General features: G+C 40.1%; 1 protein-coding gene across 2 annotated transcripts in view; it reads left to right on the top strand.

Moving 5' to 3' along the window:
* The window catches only part of GLG1 (golgi glycoprotein 1), a 149,962-nt gene that overhangs the window by 65,788 nt on the left and 59,446 nt on the right, over nucleotides 1-24,728 (top strand). For both annotated transcript variants that reach the window (XM_043988573.1, XM_043988574.1), the window contains exons 2-4: nucleotides 12,496-12,528; nucleotides 16,618-16,704; nucleotides 19,940-20,155. In XM_043988573.1, coding sequence (XP_043844508.1) covers nucleotides 12,496-12,528; nucleotides 16,618-16,704; nucleotides 19,940-20,155 — 336 coding nt within the window. The remainder of the gene's footprint in view (nucleotides 1-12,495; nucleotides 12,529-16,617; nucleotides 16,705-19,939; nucleotides 20,156-24,728) is intronic.

Below are 24,728 nucleotides of genomic sequence, written 5' to 3' on the forward strand. Positions count from 1 at the left end.
TCATCAATAGTCCTTTGGGATTATCTTGGATCATTGTATTGTTGAGAATAGTTAAGTCATTCCCAGTTCTTCACCAAACAATATTGCTGTCTCTGTGCACAATGTTCTCTTGGTTCTGCTCGCTTCACTATATATCAGTTCATACAAGTCGTTCCAGGTCTTTCTGAAATCACCTGATGTTTATGGAGAAGAGAGTGAGGTTGGTGACCTTGCACAGCCCTCCCTCACTTAAATCCAATTCACTGCAAGTCATGACATCTGTCATGGTCCTTTTCAAGAATGAAGGAGAAACAACAACAAATAAGTGTACATGTATGTATATATGTGAAAATCGAGAATTTATGATAAACAGTCTGTGTGGCAGAACCTTGCATTTTTGGCATTGAAAGCTTAGATCCATTATTTTATCACAGGTCTTTAGCTGAGCAATCTAAAGTTAACTTTCTGGCTCTGTGCCCAATTGGCCTTCTGCTTTCTTTTTTGAAGCTGAAAACAGTAGCTTTAGATAAACAGATTATTTCCCTCATCAACACTGGACAGAGGATCGGTGATTTTCTACCTTGTTCCTGTTGTACTGGTTTGGTGGGCTTTATCTAGAATGGGAGTTTAGGAATTTGAAGTGGGATCCATGCTGAGGATAGAAATGGAATTGCTGTGGTTTGAAATGATTCATCCTATTTATTCTTTAGGATGTCTGTGGCATTCCTTTTGAGTGACTTGTTTTAATTAAAAGTGTTACTGGTTTTCAGATAGCCAGCCAGCTTCTTTCCACTTCTCAGCTATTTTAGGTGTAGAGGAAATATTCAGAAGCCATAAATTGTCTTGTTTCTTTTGGATTGGTAGTTAGGAATACCCTGCTTCAAATACCACCTGCAGGTAACTGAAACTTTGTTTCTCAGTTCTACAGTTTGCTGTAGAATCAGAATAATACCTGGAGTATTTCTCATAAAGATCAAATTAGATAAAGTTTTAAGCTGTTTTCCAAACCTTAAAGATACACCCGCATCTACACATACATTTTCCATCATGACCGAGCTAACCTTAGTCTAAAGCCTTTGATTAATAGAGATGTTCTCACCTATTAAAGCTATCATGCCTTTAGTATCTGTCAGTTAAAAGGGATGGGGTAATTGAACTTTTTACCCTTTGCATAAATGTCATCTCTCATTAGACACTAGGTTCCATATTACATCTCAATTCAAAACAATTAAGTTGGTGACATTTTTCAAATACAGCTCTTAAGTTTTAGCATTTTAAAACTTCGTAAATAAAAATCATAGCAAAGTTAAATTTTGAAAGCATAGGAACTAAATATATGGAACCTTTACTTCTCTTCTTTCAAAGCCTTGCATTCCTTTTTGCCTTACTTTTTTTGCTTGACAATGCAAGATTCCATGGATCCCTGTGCCTGTCTTTTAACAGTATTAATAAGAGTCATTGATCTTGGCATTATAGCCAGGATTGGTGACTTTTCAAGTTTTGCCTTCTCAAAGTTAGTCAACTTTTGTCTAAACTAGTAGTAGGAGTATATTGCCACAGTTGCCAGCTGTGGGCAGAAGACCCTATCCAAATGAAATTTAGAATCTTGATCTTAGGACAGCAAAACCCTGTACCTGGTTATTTATCATGCCTGAACCTGAACTTTTTGCTTATGATTTACCAGGAATCATATGGATAGGCAAAACTAAGACTGCCTGACCTTTCCATTTTTACACAATACCAGGAACTTATAGAAATTCAAATATGGTGCCTGCATCAAAATCAGCAGAGTCTTTCTATGAAGAGAACTACACCTGTACTTATTTGTGCTAAGATAATTTGCTGAAAGAGTAATTTTTAACTCCGTCCTTTCCTGTGAATATTCTTTCATTCCTGTTTTGCTGAATAATTTCAAACTCAAGATATTTTGCCTATGCCAAGAACATTCATGCCTGCCCAACCTGATTGAGCTGGGGCAAGTAATCTCAATCTCCTATTTTTTTTGTGGTCAGGGCTTTGGCTGAATGTGGGTTCCATACACATGAGACATTGTCGTAGTAATTGCTTTCGAAATATCTGTAACTATTCTGCTTCTAAAGGTAGCGATAATTCCTTACTCCCTAGTTTTGGATTTTAAAACAATTTCTCCTCCCCACCCCCCATTGAGAAGACCACAAAAACAAAGCCTATTAGAAATATGTATAATTATGCAAAACACATTCCTGCATTGGTCTGGAAGAAATTGGTCTGGTGGTTGCTTCCACTCTTTTATTCTATAAGTTATTATTTAATTTATTTCTATTTGTAACTTATTATTTCATGTTTATTATTTACTTTATTCTTTTATTTATTATGTTTTACAGTCTTTTGTTATATATTAAAATAAAATTTTATTTTATTATTTATTTAAGCGCCCTAGGACCAGATGTTAAGGGAGAGACCCTTCCTTCACCTGATAAGTTCTTCCCTTACTTAAATGTAGCCCTCATGTTCCTGTTCCCCCAGCCTCCCTCTAGTCTATCAATCCCCAGTTCCTTTTACTTCATATGACATAGAATCAAGGACTTTCTCCAACCCTGCTTTGAGCACTTTTCAATTGAACTATTGTCCTTTTGAGACTATGGCCCCTGGATCTGAACACTGTGTCACAAGAAGTCTGATCTGGGTAAAGTGTAGTGAAGCTACCACCTCCCTCTTCCTGGGAGTGGAATGAAACCCCCAATCTTAGTAGGTTTCTTTGGTGAACGCAGCACAGTGCTAATTCACATTGATGATTCAGTCTGCTAGGACTTGGAGATGTTTTTCAGATCCACTGCTATCTAATAATGTCTTTCCTTATCTTGTAAAGTTGAATTTTTGGTATTCAAATGTATCCTGATTGAATTTCATCTTATTAGATTTGGGTTTAGTGTGTCCCGACTGTCATTTAGCTAAGCAAACTGGCGATTACTGACTGGATTTCACTTATGATGTTAGGAGGCAGTGTGATACCGCAGAAGGAACGCTTCAGTCTGGCTTCAGAAGAGGTGCAATATAGTAAGATGATGGAGTCAGAGCTTTCGAGGGATGAAGACACTGAGGCCCAGAGAAAGTGTGGGAACTTGAGCCGAGATCTGTAACTTCAAATTTAGCTCCCTTTCCATCATGCCGCACCAGCTATGGGGTCTTTCACCAAGTCTCGAGCTTACCAGCCCTCGGTTTCATCAGCTGTAAAATGAATTGGACTAAATGCCCTTAGAGGTCCTTTGAACTTTAGATCTGTGATCCTGTAGGCCTTCTTGTTAATGACCCTCCTCCCTCCCACAGAGGAGGGTGTGTATGTGACACATCTCACAGCTCTTTGTATGTGTGGCCTCTGAGAGTGAACAACAGAAACAATCCATGATGGAGCCAAAGTGAAGCCCTAGGACGTTTTGACCTGCTGATGGGGGAGTAAGAGGATTTTTGCTGGAATAAAAAGGTTATATTTTTATCAGATAAACAGCTGATACTTTATTTTGTGTTTCTTTTTGTTGCCTCTTTGGAGTTAAGAAATGAATTGATTATTTCTATGAGAGCAAACGGTATTTTTTTTTTTTTTTTGGCGGGGCAGTGAGGGTTAAGTGACTTGCCCAGAGTCACACAGCTAGTGTCAAGTGTCTGGGGTCAGATTTGAACTCAGGTCTTCCTGAATCCAGGGCTGGTGCTTTATCCACTGTACCACCTATGCTCCCCATGCATACTTTATTTCTAATGAATAAACTCCCAGGAGTAGGAGGATTCACATTACTAATACTTTTTATGTCAGCTTTATATTTGTATTTAGAGATTCACTGTCACGTAGTCTTTGAATTTTTTAAAGCACAATATAGTATAGTACAGTTGAAAATTTGTAGTTAATTTATCCCTTAGGTGATCTATAAATGAAGGCTCTTATCACCTAATTTAGTGTAATGTAGCTTAGAAAAATGAACCTTTTTTTTATTTATTTTTTATTTTTTTTAATTTAATTTTTTTTTTTAGTGAGGCAATTGGGGTTAAGTGACTTGCCCAGGGTCACACAGCTAGTAAGTGTCAAGTTTCTGAGGCCGGATTTGAACTCAGGTACTCCTGAATCCAGGGCCGGTGCTCTATCCACTGTGCCACCTAGCTGCCCCGAACCTTTTATTTTTAAGGAGTTTAGGGGTCACTGAGAGGGATAACCGAATTTGCTTATTGATTCTGAAGTGGTAGGTATTGTAGATACCACAAAACAAATAGCAGTAGAACTTAAGGATATTTTTGGACCACTTAGACAGACAAAGCCCTCAGATTCTCTTTCCAGATTCATTAGCTCATTCACTTTAGGGAAATCACAGTCAGTGTTTGCCTCTTTAGCTGCTGCAATGGTCAGTTTAATTGAGGGCATTCAGTCTCCATTTCACTTATTGTTCTCTAGTGTGGAAATTTATTTTGATTTGGGGACCCTACCTTTAGGCTGAGATTAGAAAGCCTTAGGCCCTCAGGGTCTCTCCCCCTCCTCCTCAGCTTCAGCTGAGTGAAAAAGCCCCGTGGACTATACAAGACGCCAGGACAGACAGCTGGGGGGAAAAAAGCCCCCAGCTCCCACCGACCTGAGCAGAGCTATCTGAAGGATCCCGGATGGCCTGTGCTGAGGCATAAGGCTTGAGAGCACCACCACCCCCCACCAGCTGCAGCTCTGGCTGGCGGAATAGCTTGGTCTGTGGGGCCAAGGAGGCCCCGAGATTTGAGTGGAGAGAAGAAAAGGTATATATAGAGCTGGGAGTTAGAGAAGGGGGGGCTAAGGAGTTCGGCTGACTAGAGGAGGAAGGAGACTAGAGGAAGACGGACTAGAAAAGAAGGAGCCGGGACGGACTAGAGGAAGGAGACTAGAGGGAGACGGCCTAGAAAAAAAAGGAGGGGGACGGACTAGAGAAGGACAGACTAGGAGAGAAGCTGACTAGAGGGGAGCGTGGACAAGGACAGAGGAGAGTTCAGTTCAGAAAAGGAGAGCTGGGTCTGACAAGGTTACAGGCCTTAATACAAACCAGGGAAAGTGTAACGTGCCCTGAGGCTGGAGGCGGCTAAGGCTAGTCATTTAAAAATATTCTAACATTTTAATGGCGACCACGAAGGGACTTACGGCCCAATTATAATTTTTCTAAATTTATCATTTTTCATATAATCATAATTTTTCATAAATCCAATTACATATCATTTTCCAGGTTAGTTATAGTTATGAATAATTAATTTTGTACACTAGCCCACATGGAATCATTAAGGTGAGGGTGAGGGAACCATAATCACTAGCTGCAAACAACTAGCATTTTTGAAATTCCTTGAAACCAAAGTAACTTTAATAAATACAGTTTAAGAATTGATTTATGGGGCTGCTAGGTGGCGCAGTGGATAAAGCACCGACCCTGGATTCAGGAAGACCAGAGTTCACTTGACATTTATTAGCTGTGTGACCCAAGTCGCTTAACCCTTATTGCCCCACAAAACAAAATTTTTTCAAAATTGATTTATGGGGCAGCTAGGTGGCACAGTGAATAGAGCCCAGGAGTCAGGAGGACCTGAGTTCAAATCCGGCCTTAGATGCTTAACACTTACTAGCTGTGTGACCCTGGGCAAGTCACTTAACCCCAGTTGCCTCACTTTTAAAAAAAATTGATTTATGTCTTTCTAGATTTCATTGAATCTTAAACCGTCTGGAGAAGAAAGTATGGAAAATTCAGATCCCTCATTTGATACTTGAGGGAATAATACTTGATATTTACATTGTGCTTGAAGCATTGTAAAAGACTTTACATAATTTATGTCATTTGTTCTTCACAATAACACTTTGAGGTTGGTATCCCCATTTTACAAATCAACAAACTGAGCCTTAAAGAAGTTGTGACTTGCTATAGTCACATAATCGATGTTGGAGGTAAAATTCAAACCCAGGACTCTCCTGACTCAAAATCTCTAACTCTTTCCACTCAGCCATGCCAAGATAATTGATAGTGTCAATAAAGTAACAGAAATCAAAATAATGCCCACAGGTTTTTTTGCCAGCACTTTTATATAGCAATAATAAAATCTAGAAGAAAATAATAGAAAAGGAAATTCAATTTATAACAATTACATAATGTATAAGATCTGTAAGTTACTCCATGTGAGAAAATGAGTAGTTGTCTCCTCTCAATGTGGATATAACAGTCAGTCATACTTATATGGACACAACTCTGGAGCGCACCTTATTGAGACCAGGGCTCCTTGGACCATGGGATTTTGTTAACCTGAGGGGGAGGAGGGGATCTGAGACCTTTGTCCTAAAAACAGGTCTGGTGGAGTATGAATGAAATGAATGAAATAAAGAGCCTTTGTCACATCCCTGTTGAGTTCCTGAGAATTATTGAGAAGAGGATGGTTTTTTCCCTCACACTCCTATAAGATATACTCAATGTTTATAGAATCATAATTGCAATAGTACTTAAATTATTGTAGGAATATCCATTGTTAATGGTTGGGCTATGTCAATGTAGTAAAAATAGGCAAATTAATTAGTGAATTTAGTGCTATATAAAACTATTAAAGGGGTAATTTCTAGAGCTAGACAATAAAATTCATATGGAAAAACAGTAGAACTAGAAGCAGAAGGTAAATAATGGAAGAAATCGAAATAAAGTAGGAATAGCACTTGTAGACCTCAAATTATAAGTCCAAAGGATTTGGTACTTTTACTAGCCTTAATGGTATTTAGAGTGGCCTCTTCTCAGTCTTCATCCTTAATGACTGCTCTGCAGCTTTGGCCATTATCAGTCACCTCCTTCTGAATATTTTTGCCTCTCAAGATTTTCTTGACATTGTTCTCTCCTCTTCCTCCTCCTCCCTCTCTGATCACTTCTCTCAGTCTTCTTTGCTAGACTTTCATCCTGGTCCCCTCCATTCCCTAAGGCTCTGTCCTTGGCCCATCCCCTTCTCTGTCTATATGATTTTGTTTGGTGATCTCATAAATGTCTGTGTAGTCAGTTATCTTTTCTCTGCAGATGATAATCAGATCTTTTTCTTCAGCCCTCACCTCTCTCCTGACCTCCAGTCTTTCATTACCAGCTACCTATTAGAAATCTCAAACTGGATATCCCATAGACATCTCAAACTCAAAATATCCCAAACAGTTCATTATTTATGTCCCTAAAACCTTTCTCTATGAGTTTCTCTGTTGCCATTATCTTCCCAGTCACCCAGACTCCCAACTTTGTGGTCATCCTCATGCATTTTGAGCAATGGTCAGGATTCCAAAGTGCATTATGTTAGGGGAAGTCTGAGGTGCATGTGATTTGGGATAAATCTCTTAGTGTCCAAGAGAAGAAAAAGAGCCCCTCCTTTGAGACTTAGGATTCCTAGTCCACTGGAATGATTAACCTTGTTTGCCTCAGTTTCCTCATTTATAAAATGAGCTAGAGAAGGAAATGGCAGAACACTCTTATCTTCCACTTTCCCTAAGACATGCATAGTTTGGGAAGTAGATATGGCTACCTACATTCTTAGTCCCATTCCAGAGAAAACTAGTGCGGCTGGGAGGAAGAATGCCCCAAGACCAAACTCCCACACAGAGAAGTCAGAAGGAAGGGAAGTGAGCAGGCTTTATTCAGGGGGATACAATAAGAGGGAGTGTAATTATTGGGGTGACTGGAGAGGCTTGGACACAGGGCAGGGCCTCTCAAGTTCTGGGTACAATTAGGCAACCTGAACCCATAAACTGGGTTGGGGGGGAGTAGGGATCTGGACTTAGGATGCAAGTCAAGGTTTAGGGACTAATGCTGATTCATACTGGGCAGAAACACCTGAGAAATTGGCTGATAAAGGCCTTGCAGAGGCTCCCATCTGGCTGTTAGGCCAGAGGCTACTGAAGTCCTTACATGTCCCCACTCTCACTCAGCCCACATAGCCACTTTGTTGCTAAGTCTTGTTTCTACCTTCATAGCATTTCTTTATAGGTCTCCTTCTTTCCACTCACACAGCCTCACCACATGGGTACAGGGCCTCCATACCTCATGACTATTAGAAGAGCTTCTGGGGCAGCTAGATGACGCAGTGGATAGAGTACCGGCCCTGGAGTCAGGAGGACCTGAGTTCAAATCCGGCCTCAGACACTTAACACTTACTAGCTGTGTGACCCTGGGCAAGTCACTTAACCCCAACCACCTTGCTAAAAAAAAAAAAAAAAAGAGCTTCTGGTTGGTCTTCCTTCCACTCTCCTTTCAGCTGCACTCCCTACCCCCCTCACTGAGCCATAGTCACTTAGTACTATCTGTAGATTCTTTGTCATTTAAGGGCACAAATTTCATCACAAATTGGGAAAGTAGGAAGAAGAGGTGAGCATAAAATCAGGTCATTGTCCCCATTTTAAGCTCAAAAATAATCAGGACTTAGCACCAATTCTATTCTTAAGGAACAAGAAGTAATCTGTTGGGGTTTTTTTGGTTTGTTTGTTTGTTTGTTTGGTTGGTTGGGTTTTTTGGTGGGGCAATGAGGGTTAAGTGACTTGCCCAGGGTCGCACAGCTAGTACGTGTCAAATGTTTGAGGCTGAATTTGAACTCAGGTCCTCCTGAATCCAGGGCTGGTGCTTTATCCACTGCGCCACCTAGCTGCCCCCACAGGAAGTAATCTGTAAGTCCCTGAAAAATATGGCAGGCTGGGAGTCACAACTTAGTACCAGCACCTAGTTGGGGTATTTTGGTTCCTGAGATTTCTGTCCTTCTTACAAAATTGCTATCTTGTCTTCAGCTAAACTGATAATCCTTGAAACTTGACAAGATCTAAGAATCTTAGTTGGGAGGAACCTCATAAACCTTCTAGTCTGACTTTTATCTGAACCAGATCCCCTTGTAGTGTTTTATTCCTTAGATTTAATTTGAACACCAATCCCACAGACTCCAATGAGAGCAGAGTCTGTTTATATCTTAGTCTCTGCAGCCTCTAGGTTATTTCAAACTCAGAGGCCCATGTGTATCTCAGTCTGTCCAGAGCAAAATGAATTCCCCCTCTTGCTCCCAAATTCCTCCCTCTTGGCAGCTAGGCATCATAGTGGCTAGTGTTGGACTTTTTAATGAGAATCAAATGAAATGACATGTAGCATTTTATGGACTCTAAAGTGCTGTATAAATGCTGACTTTTATTAGGCAGTCCAGTGGCAAAATATAGAGAGTGTTGGACTTGGAGTCAGGAAGATGTTAGTTCACAACCGATCTAAGACACTAGTTGTGTAACACGTACTAGTTTATCAGCTAGGTGGCACAGTAGATAGAGCATTGGCCCAGGAGTCAGGAGGATCTGAGTTCAAATCCGACCTCAGATACCTACTAGTTGTATGACCTGGGCAAATTATTTAACACTATTTGCCTCAGTTTCCTTATTTGTAAAATGAGCTAGAGAAGGAAATGGCAAACCATTCCAGTATCTTTGCCAAGAAAACCTTAAGTGGGGTTATGGAAATTTGGACATAACTGAAATGACTCAAAAATAACAGGTTCTGTGATCCTGTCAAGTTACTTAATATCTCTTCCTCAGTTTTTCTTCTCTGAAAAATGGGGATAATAATAGCACCTACCTCTCGGGGGTGTTGTGAGGAACAAATGACATAAGTGTTGTAAGGAATTAATTGTGTTTTGGGGTTTCTGTGACCCCATCTTTGGCTAAAATTAGAAACCCTGGCACACACCTGTGTGTGCTGACCTCACGCCAGACACCCGCATGCCTACATGGGCCTGGCCAAATTATAATGAGGGAAGCCCCACCATGACGAGAAGCCTAGTGAGGACAAGTCAGGTGGTCTTCAGCATCCAGGAACTTGTTTCTGTAGAGCTGCCTGTTAGTTCTGTCAATCAGGGCTGCCAGCTAATTAACTTGGGGCTCTGTGTGTGGATGGCCCTGTTTCCTGTGGGAGAGGGGGCTTCTGGGAGAGAGAAGGGAGGAGAGCTGACTTTGGGCGCAAGAGGGAGAGGGATACTGCGCAGCTGGTTCTCTTTGAAACTGCTGATTCCGGGTGGTGGTGAGTTTGTGGGTATTTTTTTTCCTTCCCCTATTTCCTTTTTCATCATCCCTAGCTTTATTAACCTTACTTGTGTTTTACGTTTGTTCCCATTAATAAACCCTGTTTTGTTTTTTGAAAGAGGCTGTTAATCTCCTTTCTTACCCCAATATTACGGAAAGCTACCCAATTAACTCTCCCCATACTAAATTTGGCTCTTACAGTGTTAAGAACTTAGCAATTTAATTGCTATGTAAATGCCAGCCATTATTACTACTGTTTCTGTTGAGGACACCACTTTCTTCTATTCCCCTAGGTTCACAACTGGGCAGTATCTTTGGTGGTGGTTTGTCCTTTGTTCATCAGGGTGATGTCATGACTTGCAGTGAATTAGGATTTAAGTAATGGAGGACTGTGCAAGATCTCCAACTCACTCTCCTTCAGAGCCATCTGGGTCCAGTGGCAAGATATACATCAGGACAACTGGAGATGGCCCTGGATATTTAAGGCAGTTAGGGTTAAGTGAATTGCCCGGGGTCACACAGCTAACGTCTGAGGTGAGATTTGAACTCAGATCCTCTCAACTTCAGGGCTGGTGCTCTATCCACGGTACCACCTAGCTGCCCCATCTTTGATTGTAACCTGAACTCAAACCACATAAACTTTATCTACTCACAAACACTTCTCTCCCAAGAAATTTTCATGACCCCGAGTATGTAGGGATACATAATCGTTTACTGCTGCCAAATTTTTTGCAACCCCCAATTCAGTTACATGACCTCATGTGCGGTCTAGACCTAGTTTAAGAAGCTTTGTTCTTGAAAAACTAGCTTTCTTTCTGTCAAGGGAAATAGGTGGTGGGAGTCCTTAAAATTCCTTCAAAGAATTACACCCTCTTATACATGATCCGATTAGAATAAAAAAGTCTTTTATTTAGGGGCTCAGAGAAAGTGACCAAGAAAGAAGTCAGAGTTCCCTCGAGGGGAGGAAATCTCTTAGAAACATCTTGCTCTCGTCCAACAGAAGAAAGGCCAGAACTTTTACAGAGGACAGATGGTTTGGGGGTCAGGGTGATGGGGTGACCACCTGACTATGGCAAGTTCCCTTTGGGGGTGGGAAGGGGGAAGGTCCTGAGTTCTGGAGTTATCTCTGTCTCCTAGCTCAGGTTAGTAGCCACACCCAACTGACTTTCTGGCTATAGAATTTAATTTTGCCGTACTTAGGTGTGTCCATCCTGATGGCTAGTTTGGCCAGTTTAACCTTCAGTAATTCCAACCCCCATGTCAGTTTTCATCTCCTATTTCACTGCCTTTTCACTGATCATCCTTTCTTCAGCCTCATAGAGTCACCCTTCTCTTTTGGAATGCAGCTCAAGCACCATCTTTGTGATTTCCCCCATTTCCCTTTGTATCTTCCCTTCAAGTAAGCTTTGGATTGAGTGATTTTATATTTATTCTGTACGTATTTGTATATGAATTTGTTGTCTACCCCAGTAGAAAGTAGGCTCATTGCAAGTAAGGATTGTACTTGTATTCTTTGTACTTGTATCCCTAGCACCTAGCTCAGCATCAGGCAAATAGTAGCTACTTAATAACAACAACAAATAGAGATCTATTGATTGGTTGATTATAGTCATGGAATGTATTGTTTTCCTGATTCTGCTTACTTCACTTCACATTAGCTTGGTTAAGTCTTTCCGTTCTTTCTGTCTTCTAAGCTGCTGCTTTACTCAAATGGGATTTTTTTTTTTTAATTGTAGAGTAACATTTGGCTTTTTGCAATCTGAACTCGTATTTCTTTGGACATGATGTGTCTGTATTTGATCCTTATGTCTTAACTAAAGCCTACTAGGATTTATTTTGATGAATTCTATTAGTATTCATATTAAATTACTATGGAAACCCTAAGGGAATTGGAATGGTGGGTTATTACATTTAAGTCCTCTTAAAATTGTGAATAATTTAATTAATGTACCTTCATTTCAAATCCCATTTCAGATAACACCCGGCTCCTTAAACTTTGTCAAATCATGTAGTTTCTGAAAAAGCTATTCCAAATTTGATTGTGTAGACTTTGTTTTTATAAAATGGGTTTATTCATGAAGTTGTCTACAGATGGAAATTTTTCTAAATTAGATAACATTTTAAATTCACTGAAGCTTGCTATCTTTATCTTTTTTAAGTGTGGATTTTCATATTTAGCGTTAGCTTTAAATAAGTACATCTTCCGATTCTGAAATGTTGTTCAAGGAACCTACCCTCATCTCTGAAATAGTTAGATAGTTTATTTGTCTACTTCTGTCACACTGTTATCATTTCTGGGTATGGCTTGTGGCATCCCTTCCCTTTTGGGTGGTTTTCCCAACTCATCCATCTCAAGTTTTGTATGTTTAGATGTAGTTCCCTGCATTGAGGAACATAATTTTAAAAGCGCAGTTGAAATATGTAGATTTTTATCCTTACATTCATTTTGACAGTGTTTTATACTTACATATTTTTTACCCTGTTTTCTCTTCCAGCCTGACAATGAAATTTCATCAGACTGCAACCATGTAAGTATAGATTTCATGTATGTTTGCTTTGAGCTTTATGATTGTAGACATTGTAGAATGGCTCCCTTGAGTTGTTTGCTTAAAGCATTCCTGGTTACCTTAACAGAGGGTCATCTTTTTTTCAGCTTTCTGATAGTATACATTGGCATTCCTCATTTTCAGGAATCTGGAAATGAAGAAACCTGAATATGTCAAATTGACCACATGAGATCTTTTTTTTTTTTTTTACATATTACATTTGAACTTAAGTAGCATCTACTGAAGAATTGTAATGTTGAATCATCACAGTTCTATAAAACATTGTAAATGCTGAAACCAAAGAAGGGAAAGGAAGCTGTGTTTATAGACTACCAGATATATGGGATACAGTAACAAATAATCAAATATTGACTGTATTTATATTTCCCATGAAAAACAATTGAGTAACATTGTGAATTATATTTTCTTCCTATTTAAATTTCTTTTCTTTTTCCTATTTGAATTTCTAAAATGAATACTATACTCCTATATTTGGAGTTTATATTGAAATAAAAAGAAAGAATACTATAATTCTATTAGTATTCAGCCATTGACATTATGCTCATTGGCAGAGACTTGTCTTAAAGGAAAATGTTTACCCACAAATTGGTAAGTTAATTTACAGAACACTAAATAGTTTTGAGGCTTTCGATATTAACTTAGTGTGGTGCTGAAGACATTTCAAAGGCCCTTGCTCTTGTCAAAAAACCCATTTCCAGCCCTGTAAGACTATTCCTTATTTTATATTAGGGTGTTTGAGACATGTTCTGGGATTCGTATTTACTGTTCTTTGACTCTGCCATTGTTTACTCTCAACCCTCAAACAGGCAGAAAGCTTTGTTCTGAACAATTATTCTATAAGAGATAGATGTGAGTAACAATGGGTCAGACGTAAGGAAGAAATATTTTAGTCCAGGTCTTTGACCCCAGTATTTAGAATATAATAGGGCGTTGTTTTTTTTTTTACTACAATAGTCTTTCTAGCCATGCAGACCTGCCCAGATATCTAAGAGATCATAGACTATAATTAAGCACCAGCATTTATTATATGTCAAACACTTTACTAGGTGAAGGGGATTCAGAGACATGAATTCAATCACCTCCACCCTCAATAAACTTAGGTTCTCTTCCAGGGCAGGGTTTCTTTGCCAGAAACTGAACCTGTACTTTTCTAATAATGTGCGTCACATCCGTTATTGAAAGACCAGGAGAGCTAAGCTCTGTGACCCAGAACTCAGTTTCTGATTGCTAATCATGTTAAGATTGATTTTTTAACTTGTAAGTTCTCATTGAGCAAATTTACTTAGTGAGCAGTACAATGGAAGGTTGGCAGAGTGGTTTTGAGATACCAGTTTGTTTCATTTTGGGTTCTGTAGATTAATTGTTCATTCATGTCTAATTCTTTGTTGACCCCATTTGGGGTTTTCTTGGCAAAGATAATAGAGTGGTTGACCATTTCCTTCTCCAGCTCATTTTACACATGAGGAAACTGAGGCAGACAGGGTAAGTGATTTCCCCAGGATTACACAGCTAGGATGTAGCTGGATTTGAGGCAGGATTTGAACACAGGTCTCCTGACTACAGGCCTGGTGATATATCCACTGTGCCAGTTAATACTACAACATAACTATGAAGTTGCTAATTGTTTCCTTGGGCATTAGTTGATCAAATGTAGCATGTCTAGTTGATTAGTATTGTCACTTTTTGAAACTATAAAACCCTATCACAGATTTGCCACTAACTGGTTCCTGTATTCACATTTATAGAGAACCCAATGATGTGCTGCATAAACTATAATCAGGGGTAGGCAATGACCCTCAGGATGTGCTCAGCATAGAAATTCACATTTCAAATTGGGGTTGGAACCTTTTTCAAGTTGGGTGGTGCTTCTGTTGGAGGGCAGGGCTTCATCTTGAGTTCAAGATAACACTTAGGGGGAAGGTAGGTGTTGCAGTGGATAAAACACTGGCCTCAGATTCAGGAAGACCTGAGTTCAAATCCAGCCTCAGATACTTGACACTTAACTAGCTGTATGACCCTGGGCAAGTCACTTAACCCTCATTGCCCCGCCCCCCCAAAAGAAAAAGAAAAATATATAAAAGATAACACTTTTTTTTAAGCAACTATCTGTCACTTAACCCCCATTGTCCCGCAAAAAAAAAAAAAAAAAGATAATAGATTTTCTAGTATAACCGAACACTCAAGTGATTGCTGTATGCAAGGCAATAAAGATCAGCAGAAAGAAGTAGAAGTTTGTTTACTTCAGAGGTTCCCTTCCCTACCCCTACTGCTAAGATCCTTCTCCCTTGGCAGCCTTGTATTTATTCTTTATGCATGTGCTCTCTCACAAGTTCCTGTTTCATTTTTTGTGTTTGCATTTCCAGTGCCTGGCACATAGTAACTGCAAGAAATGCTTATTTAAAGAACATATGATCAAAGTGAGATGTCAAGGCTTAAACATATAAAACAATATCCGACGAAAGGAGGATATTAAGTTCCATGATGACTGGATGTTTAAGACATCCATTTCAAACAAGTGGCCCAGTCATTTCCTTCTACGGAGTGTTTCAAGGACTAGTGAAAAACCAAACCAAATCTTGTTTCTAAAATTTAGAGTAAATTTTACTTAAATAGTATATTTACTTGTATGCTACGTTTTACTTAGTTATAGCTAAGCTGTAGAAGAGTCCAGGAAATAGAACAATTACCTGGCCCCATAACCTACAGAAGCAAGTTAAATGGGTTTCGTTTGTAAAAGATCAACAAAATAAGGTCGTACTGTTTGAGGGTAAACCACGTGCCCCTGATGATTTTCTAGTCTCCCTAACAACATGTTAAACATTGTGGATTAGTGTGGGCTAGATGGTTAGATGCAAATCCTGGCCATTTAAACCATTTGACCAGTATGTATGGAATTCCTGCTATATGTCAAATAATGCATGTCTAAACATCCAGTCAACTTCATAGCCAATGTATCTCTCGGGTTGCCTGTATTCTTTTTGGGTGCAGTTGCTCTTTTTAACTTGATGCTTTGCTATTTCCATCTCCTCCATTCTTTCCATTTCATTTTCATTTCAAGCTCTTGAATCTGTGCTTGAGCTTTCACAATAATAAGGGAATATTGAGGACACAGATAGGAAGCATCTCAGTCCTTTTTAAAGCATTTTTTTATCGGAAAATAGACATTATTTCTGCTGACATTTGGAGAGGAAAGTATCTCCCTAAAACCCTGTACTTGTTTTGTGGTTGCCCCATGTTAGCCAAGTTCAGAAGGTAAATTTTGGAGTCTACTTCTCTATTTCTAAATATGTATGTGAGCATTACTGGTTTGGTTCTAAGAATTACCTGGATTGAGTCATTTCGGGTCAAAAGGGCTAGAGGAAAAAAAGATAGCTTCATACTGGATGCTAATTTCCATCCTGAAAATTGACCTATTGTTACCCCAGTGCTAAGGAAGCTGATATGAAAACCCTAGCATCAGTGCTTAAATATTTGGAATGTTTTAAATTAAAATTAGCATGACGGGAGTGGGGGGGCAGCTAGTTGGCACAGTGGATAGAGCACCAGCCCTGGAGCCAGGAGTACCTGAGTTCAAATCTGGCCTCAGACACTTAACACACACTTACTAGCTGTGTGACCCTGAGCAAGTCACTTAACCCCAATTGCCTCACTAAAAAAATAAAAACAAAAACAAAAAACAACAAAACAAACCATGACTGGTCTGTCTTATTTGTTTCCTTGCATTCTCTCCCCCACCCCCACCCCCCCAGCCCCCAGACATAAAGTGTAAAAGCTCGGATTTTCTTGTTCTTTTAATGATTGAGTCCAAAGCTTTTTTGTTCTTTTTGAAAGGTGTCGTATTAGTGCTTTTCATTTTGTTCCCTTAGCATTTTTCTTCCTCGCAACTAAGAATGTGATAACATGTCATCTTTACTGTCTTTGTTCCTTTGAAATATAGTTGTATTTTATCTGCTTCTCAACAATGGACTTTTGTCCTTTTTTGCAATAACTTAACCAGAAATGATGCTAAATACAACCTCTTAACATGTCTTTTTCCCCCCTTTGCCCCAGTTGTTGTGGAACTATAAACTGAATCTAACTACAGACCCCAAATTTGAATCTGTGGCCAGAGAAGTCTGCAAATCGACCATATCAGAAGTAAGTTGTAAAGGAATTTGTGGGTGGACAGTGGACTTAGCTAGGGGAAATATTTATATGTTAGACCAAATGTATAAAGGAAAGAACTGATATATTTTCTTTTTTATGTAATTTGTGCTGGGGGGTGGGGGCGTGTTGACATAAAAAGCAGGTTGTAAGCTTTATAAAACAAAGTAAGTCAATGGGCTAAAAACATTTTACAGGAAAAGTTCATGTGACGGCTGTTCTTCCTTATGACCCTACTGACTCAAACCGTAAATCATAAAGTCTTTTTGGTTCCCAAATGAATCCCTGTAAAATTCAGTAGTAAAACATCTGCTCTTGCTGCCATTTCCCCAGATTTAACAGCCTGCCTGGGCCCAAAGTACATTAAAATGCTGGTCCCCAAACATTGGGATTCTCCAAAGCACCCAAATGTTGAAGTTACTCTTTTGGGGGAATACTGGAATACTGAAAGTTCTTCGCCTTATCTTACCCCTTCAAGGAGGTCATTTAAATGTAGACCCCTGGGTTGTTTTTTTGTTTTGTTTTTGCGGGACAATGAGGGTTAAGTGACTTGCCCAGGGTCACACAGCTAATAAGTGTCAAGTGTCTGAGACCGGATTTTTGAACTCAGGTCTTCCCGAATCCAGGGCCAGTACTTTATCCACTGCGCCACCTAGCTGCCCCTGAGAGGGGCAGACATGTGACACTTGACACTTATTAGCTGTGTGACCCTGGGCAAGTCACTTAACCCTCATTGTCCCACAAAAAAAAACCAAAAACAAAACAAAAAAATAAATGTAAAAGCAAAGAACCTGGGATAGATTAGGAATCAAGAACACAGAGATGTTTTAGATTAATGTGAAAGATTACATTTCCAACGATCCAGTCCTGGACCACGGAGCCACCATTCATGGGAGAACCAAATGTATGGTGCTGCCAGTTTGGCAGTAATAATATCAATGTAACTCAAAAATCTGTGGGCTGAAAGTCATTCCTAGGGGCCCTCTCATTTCAGATGAATAGTCTTATGGGCCAGGTCCACAGCAGACCTCCCAGTAAAGTGGATAAAAATCTGTCCTATTTTTCCATTTTCCTAGAAAAAGCAATTTCCAGTCTCCAAAATCAAATAACTCTCCCCATGCCTTAGTTTGAGATCATGCAATTAAAATTCAATTTATTAAACAGTAAGAGGCTACTCCTTTGTGCACAGCACTGTACTAGGCACTAAGGCCATACTTAATGATGGAGCTCATTGTGACCTTCTGAAGTTTTATGCTTTGGAAGAATGAACAGTAAGGGTGGTTCTCTTTATTCAGTAGAGCCTTAATGCTGGAGCTAGGAAAATGAGAGAACAGCAATTAGGACCCCTTCCCTCTTGGTTCTGAGACTTCTGGCTTCCAAAGAGCAAACAGGGCCACACGAAAGCCTCTGGGCTTAAAAGCACACTCGTTTGCTTATGCCACAATTACACCAAATGCTGCTCACTTTTCACTTGTCTGATTTCACTAATGGAGCCTCTTTCCTACTTGTATGTATTCTGAACATGCTCCGTGATGAGAGAGGGGGTTGGGCACTGACTCCTGAAGAAGCATTTGTCTTTGTCGTGCGGGGGCAGAGGTGGCATAACATAGGCTTCAAATTGAACCCTAATGGCTGCACACAGTCCTAATTTGTGGTGAATTAGGGTAGAAGAAGCACCACCTGAGATGCATCCCTGACCTGGAATGAAGCTTGTAACTATATGAACGGGCTCTTGGTTTTGCAGTATGTCAGTATGTACTCAGGATACAGCTGAATGCCTGTTGTACCCATTACAATCCCATTGATTTTAGGATTTTCACCAAATAACCCTAATAGCCTGAATACCAACTTGAAAATGTGATCATCCCAGGCCATTCATTCATTGTGAGATCTAGTTTGGATTTTACTAGATTTAAAACATAAGCAGAAATGGTTTGAAAGCTATAACTACCCCAAATAAGAAATAATGTACTTTCCCTTTTGCTTAGCCATGAATTTAACCTGAAATACCAGTCTACTTCCTCTAGACCTGCACTAGATGTAGGACATGAAATCATTACTACCAGTCCCACGTCTTCTAGGGTCTGGAGAGGAGGGGAGGGACCAGCACAATTTGAATCAGACTTGATTTTGAACTCAGGCCTGGATTCCTCTTCCCCCACTTTGCCTCCAGGTGCTAGGGGATTAAAAACTTCTAGAGGGTGGGTCATTGCCTCCAGGCATGCAAAATTAAAGCAACAATTACGGTTAGAACTGGGAAAAGCTGCGGGAATCTCTTCAGGTTTCTCTGAAAAAGCATGGTTGGGAGAGGGAGAGATATTTCCTTGTGTGAGTAAGTTGCTGGCTCTTTTAACAAAAATAAAAAGAAAAATAGAAAATCCACAAAAACAAAGCATTAACATGATCTTATCTCCCATTTGTCTGGTTAAACAGACTAAAATCAAAAATAGGGTAATTAGGGAGTTTAAAAGGTCCATTCGAAAAAATTTAAAGGGAAAACACAGCCAGTGCGCCAGTACTTAGCAGTTTAAAGGGTAGGGGAAATTTCTTACCCAACCGGAAGATCAGAAGTGAGGTTCAGCTTTCCTCTTCGTGGTCAGCCATCTGTTAAGGGCTAAAATTCTAGCTAAACTGTCTAAAATATCTAATGAGTGGTCGCCAATAAATTATAAGCTTTAGCAAGAGTTAGACTTTTAAGCATTTATTAAGGAGAATAAGAATTTGGTAAAGAGAGAGAAAAAGGCCTAGATTCCTATCTATTAAAGGGAGAGCACATTTCTAGCTCCGCTCTCCACCAGAGTCCAAAGGAAAGAGCGCAAGACTGAGCGCCAGTCTCTTCCTTCCTCCTCCCACTAGTCCGCGTCACTTCCTGACTCCTGGTCTTGCCCTCAAAGACGTTCCCTTCATGGGCAGAACTCCTCTACAGTAAGTATCCAGCAGGTGGCGTTATTCCAATCGTTACACTAGGTTTTCAGATTCCATAGAGACCTCGCCCTAGACCAGTGTCCTTGCCACTATCTTCTTTGCCTGGCTTGAGGAAGTACTAAGCAGTTAAAAGTATCTGAACTTGAGAAGCAAGTTCTGGCTGAACTGAAAGCCATCAGTGTAGCTTGCAGAGGGCACAATGATATGAATACATGTGAAAACGTCATTTTGTCTTTGAACCTCGATGGAACTTTGTTTGAGATTAGAATGAAATTTTGGTTTAAAACCACTTTCCCTTGAACAGATTAAAGAATGTGCTGAAGAACCAGTTGGGAAGGGCTACTTAGTCTCGTGTTTGGTGGATCACAGAGGCAACATTACCGAGTACCAGTGTCATCAGTACATAACCAAGATGACAGCCATTATCTTCAGTGATTATCGTCTGATCTGTGGCTTCATGGATGACTGCAAAAATGACATCAACATTCTGAAGTGTGGCAGCATCCGGCTCGGAGAAAAGGTATCCACCACATCAGGGTGGCCAAAAGGATCTCTTGGACTGAAAGGATTTAAAAGATTTAAGAATCCGGTGTTACAGAAATCAAATCTATGATAGGAGCCTAGGGATGATCTGGCCCAACTTTCCCATCCTTGGCTCCTTGTGGCAGTCAGAGCCCCATGGGTACAGTTCTCCCACCTCCTACCTCCCACCTCTCTGGGATTAAGATTTGCACAAGTTGGGATGTCTTTAGTGACTAGAAGTGAGCCCATCAGGCTCCTTATAGGAAGTAGGTCATAGAAGTAGAAACCATGCAGAGCAGCCTCAGGCCTTCCCCTTAATTAACCATCTTATCACCCTGTTATAAGGCTACCCTTCTTATCTCTTTCTTGAAGTAGAGAAAGTGGAGGTGTGGTTTTATCTGTTTTGCTTTACAATGCTTAATATTTATCTGACAGGTAGATGGGGAAATTATTCTTCACTAAATAGTTTTATCTTCAAATTGAGGGGCCATTTCTTTTTTTTTTTATATATTTTATTTTCTTTGCCATTTCTTAATTATCAGTCAACAAGCATTTATTAAGCACTTATTCAGTTTGCTAAAGGAATCTGCAGGTAGACAAAAACAATAGTCCCTGCCCTCAAGGAGTTTACATTCCAGTAGAGGAAACAGTGTGCATATATTTAGGCCCTGTGTTTGGAAGCTAACTCTGGAGTTGAGATTCCGGAAGGCAGAGGTGGGAGGAGGAGGGAAGTCATCCAGACACATGACTCAGCCATTGTGAAGGCACATCACGTTTGAGGGGCTGCAGGTTGGCTGGTGTGATTGGACTTGGGGAAGGGGAGTGGGGTGTGTGTGTTAATGTTTAATAGCTGAGAAGTAGCCCCGTCCGGAAGAACTTCCTTAATTTTTTTTTTTTTTGGATGGGGCAATGAGGGTTAAGTGACTTGCCCAGGGTCACACAGCTAGTAAGTGTCAAGTGTTTGAGGCTGGATTTGAACTCGGGTCCTCCTGAATCCAGGACCATTGTTTTATCCACTGTGCCACCTAGCTGCCCCCAGAACTTTCAAGGCTTAAACTAGGGTGATTTCTATTTGGTCTGACTTGATAGGTGGGTGGGATGAATAAAATAATCCCAGGAAGATTATGATTATCATATCCCTCCTTTTCCCCATTCGTGCAGTCTAATTAATTCTGACCCCCCTTCCCTCCTATCTCCATTATTTCAAAGGCTTCCCGGTTGGACGTGCTGCCTCTGTGCTCTTCCCTCCTCTCTGCTCCTCTCTCCAATCCAGCCACTACAAATTGTTAGGATAATCTACAAAAGGGCCAGCTTGACTTAGCCATTCCCCTTCTTAAGATTCTTCAGTAGTTTTCTGTTCTCTCTGAGATAAAAGGAAGAATGTGGCATTGAAAGCCCTTCACACTCTGGCCTCAACCTATGTTCTGGGTCTGCTTTACATTATTCTCCTTTTTGGACTGATGTTCCTGAGCCCTATTTTCCTTGTGCCACTTCCCAGACAGACCCAAACTCCAGTAGCCACTGATATGAAGAACCATGGTGTGTGTTCCCAGACAGTGGTTTGCTTCTCTGAAGTCTGTTAGTCACCCACCTGAGAAAGGCAGACTGATGCTACTATTTCTCTCACTTGTCTTGAGGCAGCCTAAAAAATGGAGAATTAGGGGGCGGCTAGGTGGCACAGTGGATAAAGCACTGGCCCTGGATTCAGGAGGACCTGAGTTCAATTCCAGCCTCAGACACTTGACACTTAACTAGCTGTGTGACCCTGGGCAAGTCACTTAACCCCCATTGCCCCGCAAAAAACAAAACAAAACAAATATGGAGAATTAGGGGCCCCTAATCAGAAGTGAGAGAGCGGATGGTAAGATGCAAATCTGCTGCTAATAATGACATTGTCAGTCCTGGTGAGTTTGAACTGGCACCCTCCAGTGGCCAAAAGGAAGGGAGTCCATCATCTTCGTACTTGCTACCATGATAACTTGGTAAAAAATGATAATGAGTATATATTTGTTTGGTATTTTGAACCCTTCACAATCGGGGCTCTTCCTAACTTCCTTTTTCTTTCTTTCTTTCTTTCTTTCTTTCTTTTTCTTTTTCTTTTTTTTTTTTTTTTTGCGCGGGGCAATGAGGGTTAAGTGACTTGCTCAGAGCCACAATCTAGTAAGTGTCAAGTGTCTGAGGCTGGATTTGAACTCAGGTCCTCCTGAATCCAGGGCCAGTGCTCTATCTACTGTGCCACCTAACTGTCTGATAATGAGTATATATTCAAAATACACATAAACTAAACTTCAGAATAAAAATCATGTAAAATTAAAATAGGAGATTCCCAATTTAGGAAATTAGTTGTAGACCCTTAGCTTGAATCATTTTATTCTTTTTGGGGGGGGGGTGAGGCAATTGGGATTAAGTGACTTGCCCAGGGTCACACAGCTAGTAAGTGTCAAGTGTCTGAGGCTGGATTTGAATTCAGGTCCTCCTGAATCCAAGGCTAGTGCTCTATCCACTGCACCACCTAGTTGCCCCGAATCATTTTATTCTTTTTTTTTTAGTGAGGCAATTGGGGTTAAGTGACTTGCCCAGGGTCACACAGCTAGTGTTAAGTGTCTGAGGCCGGATTTGAACTCAGGTACTCCTGACTCCAGGGCCGGTGCTTTATCCACTGCGCCACCTAGCCACCCCGAATCATTTTATTCTTAATGAGTGAATAACTTTTACCCATGAATTTAAATAGTTGACTCTCATTTTCTCCTGTGCCCTGTGGAGGTAATTAATGGTAGACTCCACTTTCTGAAAGGGATAATGGGCAATGGATAAAGGTAAGAAATAGAACACTCAAGTTCTTATTTATTGTTTTTAGTCTTTGGTAGAACTTGAGAAGAATGATGGGGGAGTAAAATTTTCTCTTCCACCCTTAAATATTTATAGTAACAGTTATGAAGCAGTTGGCTTCTCTAGTGGATTTGGGTAAATCCAATGTACAGTACACTCAGAAACATTATCATTTTTCACCAGCTTGCCAGACCCAGCTTTTAGTTCTGTAACTAAATTTTATTCTAACCATAGGTATCCTTAGCTTTTCAGAGATTTGTATACAAATGTGCAATTTTTGTTAATTGTTTTATTCATTTTTTGCATTCTTATATTTTCAAATATTTATGTGTGAATTACCGGGTGTATTATTCAAATAGGAATAATGGTTAAAACTGAAACTCTCTGGGGAATAAATTTACTTTAGTTTGAGAATCTTGGAAATTGGAGTTTAGAGAAAAAGTCTAACCAAAAACTATAGCAAATAAAACTTTTATGATGGAAGTGGTATTGTGGCCCAAGCTTTATAGTGTGATGCCTCAGTCATTGTAATTAATAAACTTTGTACTCCTCAGTGGGTACTCAAACTATGAAAGTCATTGACTTTAATTAAAGAAGCAAATGGAGTCATTAAAAAATATAGTACTAATTATACTTTTTATATATATATATATATATATATATATATATTTTTTTTTTTTTTAGTGAGGCAATTGGGGTTAAGTGACTTGCCCAGGGTCACACAGCCAGTAAGTGTTAAGTGTCTGAGGCTGGATTTGAACTCAGGTCCTCCTGACTCCAGGGCTGGCACTCTATCCACTGCACCACCTAGCTGCCCCTATATATATCTTAAGTGAGCAGAGGAATCACAAATCTAACTTCAGAGTCATCATTTTATGTAACTCTGTAGTCTAGAAATACCAGAACACAGGATTATATCCTGAAGGGAAGGGCTCAGTTGAAGGGAAAGTTGACTGTGCAGTTTATTGTGGGAGCTGACCATTTCCCTGAGGCCCCTCCTGTCTTGATGGACTTGGGCCAGCCCCTGTTGGGTTTTTGCTTTATTCTCTGGGCATCTTCTGTTCATCTGCCAGAAACCGTGTCCAGGTGGACAAGTGGATAAATCCAGAGCTCCTGCCATGGGGCCCTGCTTTTATTCCATCAGTGACAAGACCGAGGATCTTGGGTCCAACAAGTACAGACAGCATTGCATATTTTATAGTGACTCGTGTGGAAGCAAACTAAACCTCTCCCTGATTCCATTTTTAGAAACATTAAGTAAGCAGTTTTAAATGATCTTAGTTTAAAGCCTAGACATTTTCTTTTAAGAAACTGTATATAGGGGCAGCTAGGTGGTGCAGTGGATAAAGTGCTGGCCCTAGATTCAGGAGGACCTGAGTTCAAATCCGGCCTCAGACGCTTGATACTTACTAGATGTGTGACCCTGGGCAAGTCACTTAACCCTCATTGCCCTGCCCAAAAAGAAGAAAAAAATGAAGCTGCATAAGTTAAGAAAAGTTAACACTCAGACTGATTCAAATTGTGCTCATTTAAAAGTTAAGAAGAAAGTTGAGAAGTTAAGAAGAAAAACTAAAATTCAGGGAAATTGACTAAATTGGTAACTGGACTTAGATCAGGAAATAACTCCATCTAGGTAAGGTCATTCCCTATCCCTGTCCCTTAACCCAGTTAGGCTTATGATCAGCATAAGAGGAGAAAAAGAACTCTCTGATTACTTTAGTTAGAAATATTCCTTGGGTTTA

This window comes from Dromiciops gliroides, chromosome 2 (genome assembly GCF_019393635.1).
Source record: "Dromiciops gliroides isolate mDroGli1 chromosome 2, mDroGli1.pri, whole genome shotgun sequence".
Classification (NCBI taxonomy): domain Eukaryota; kingdom Metazoa; phylum Chordata; class Mammalia; order Microbiotheria; family Microbiotheriidae; genus Dromiciops; species Dromiciops gliroides.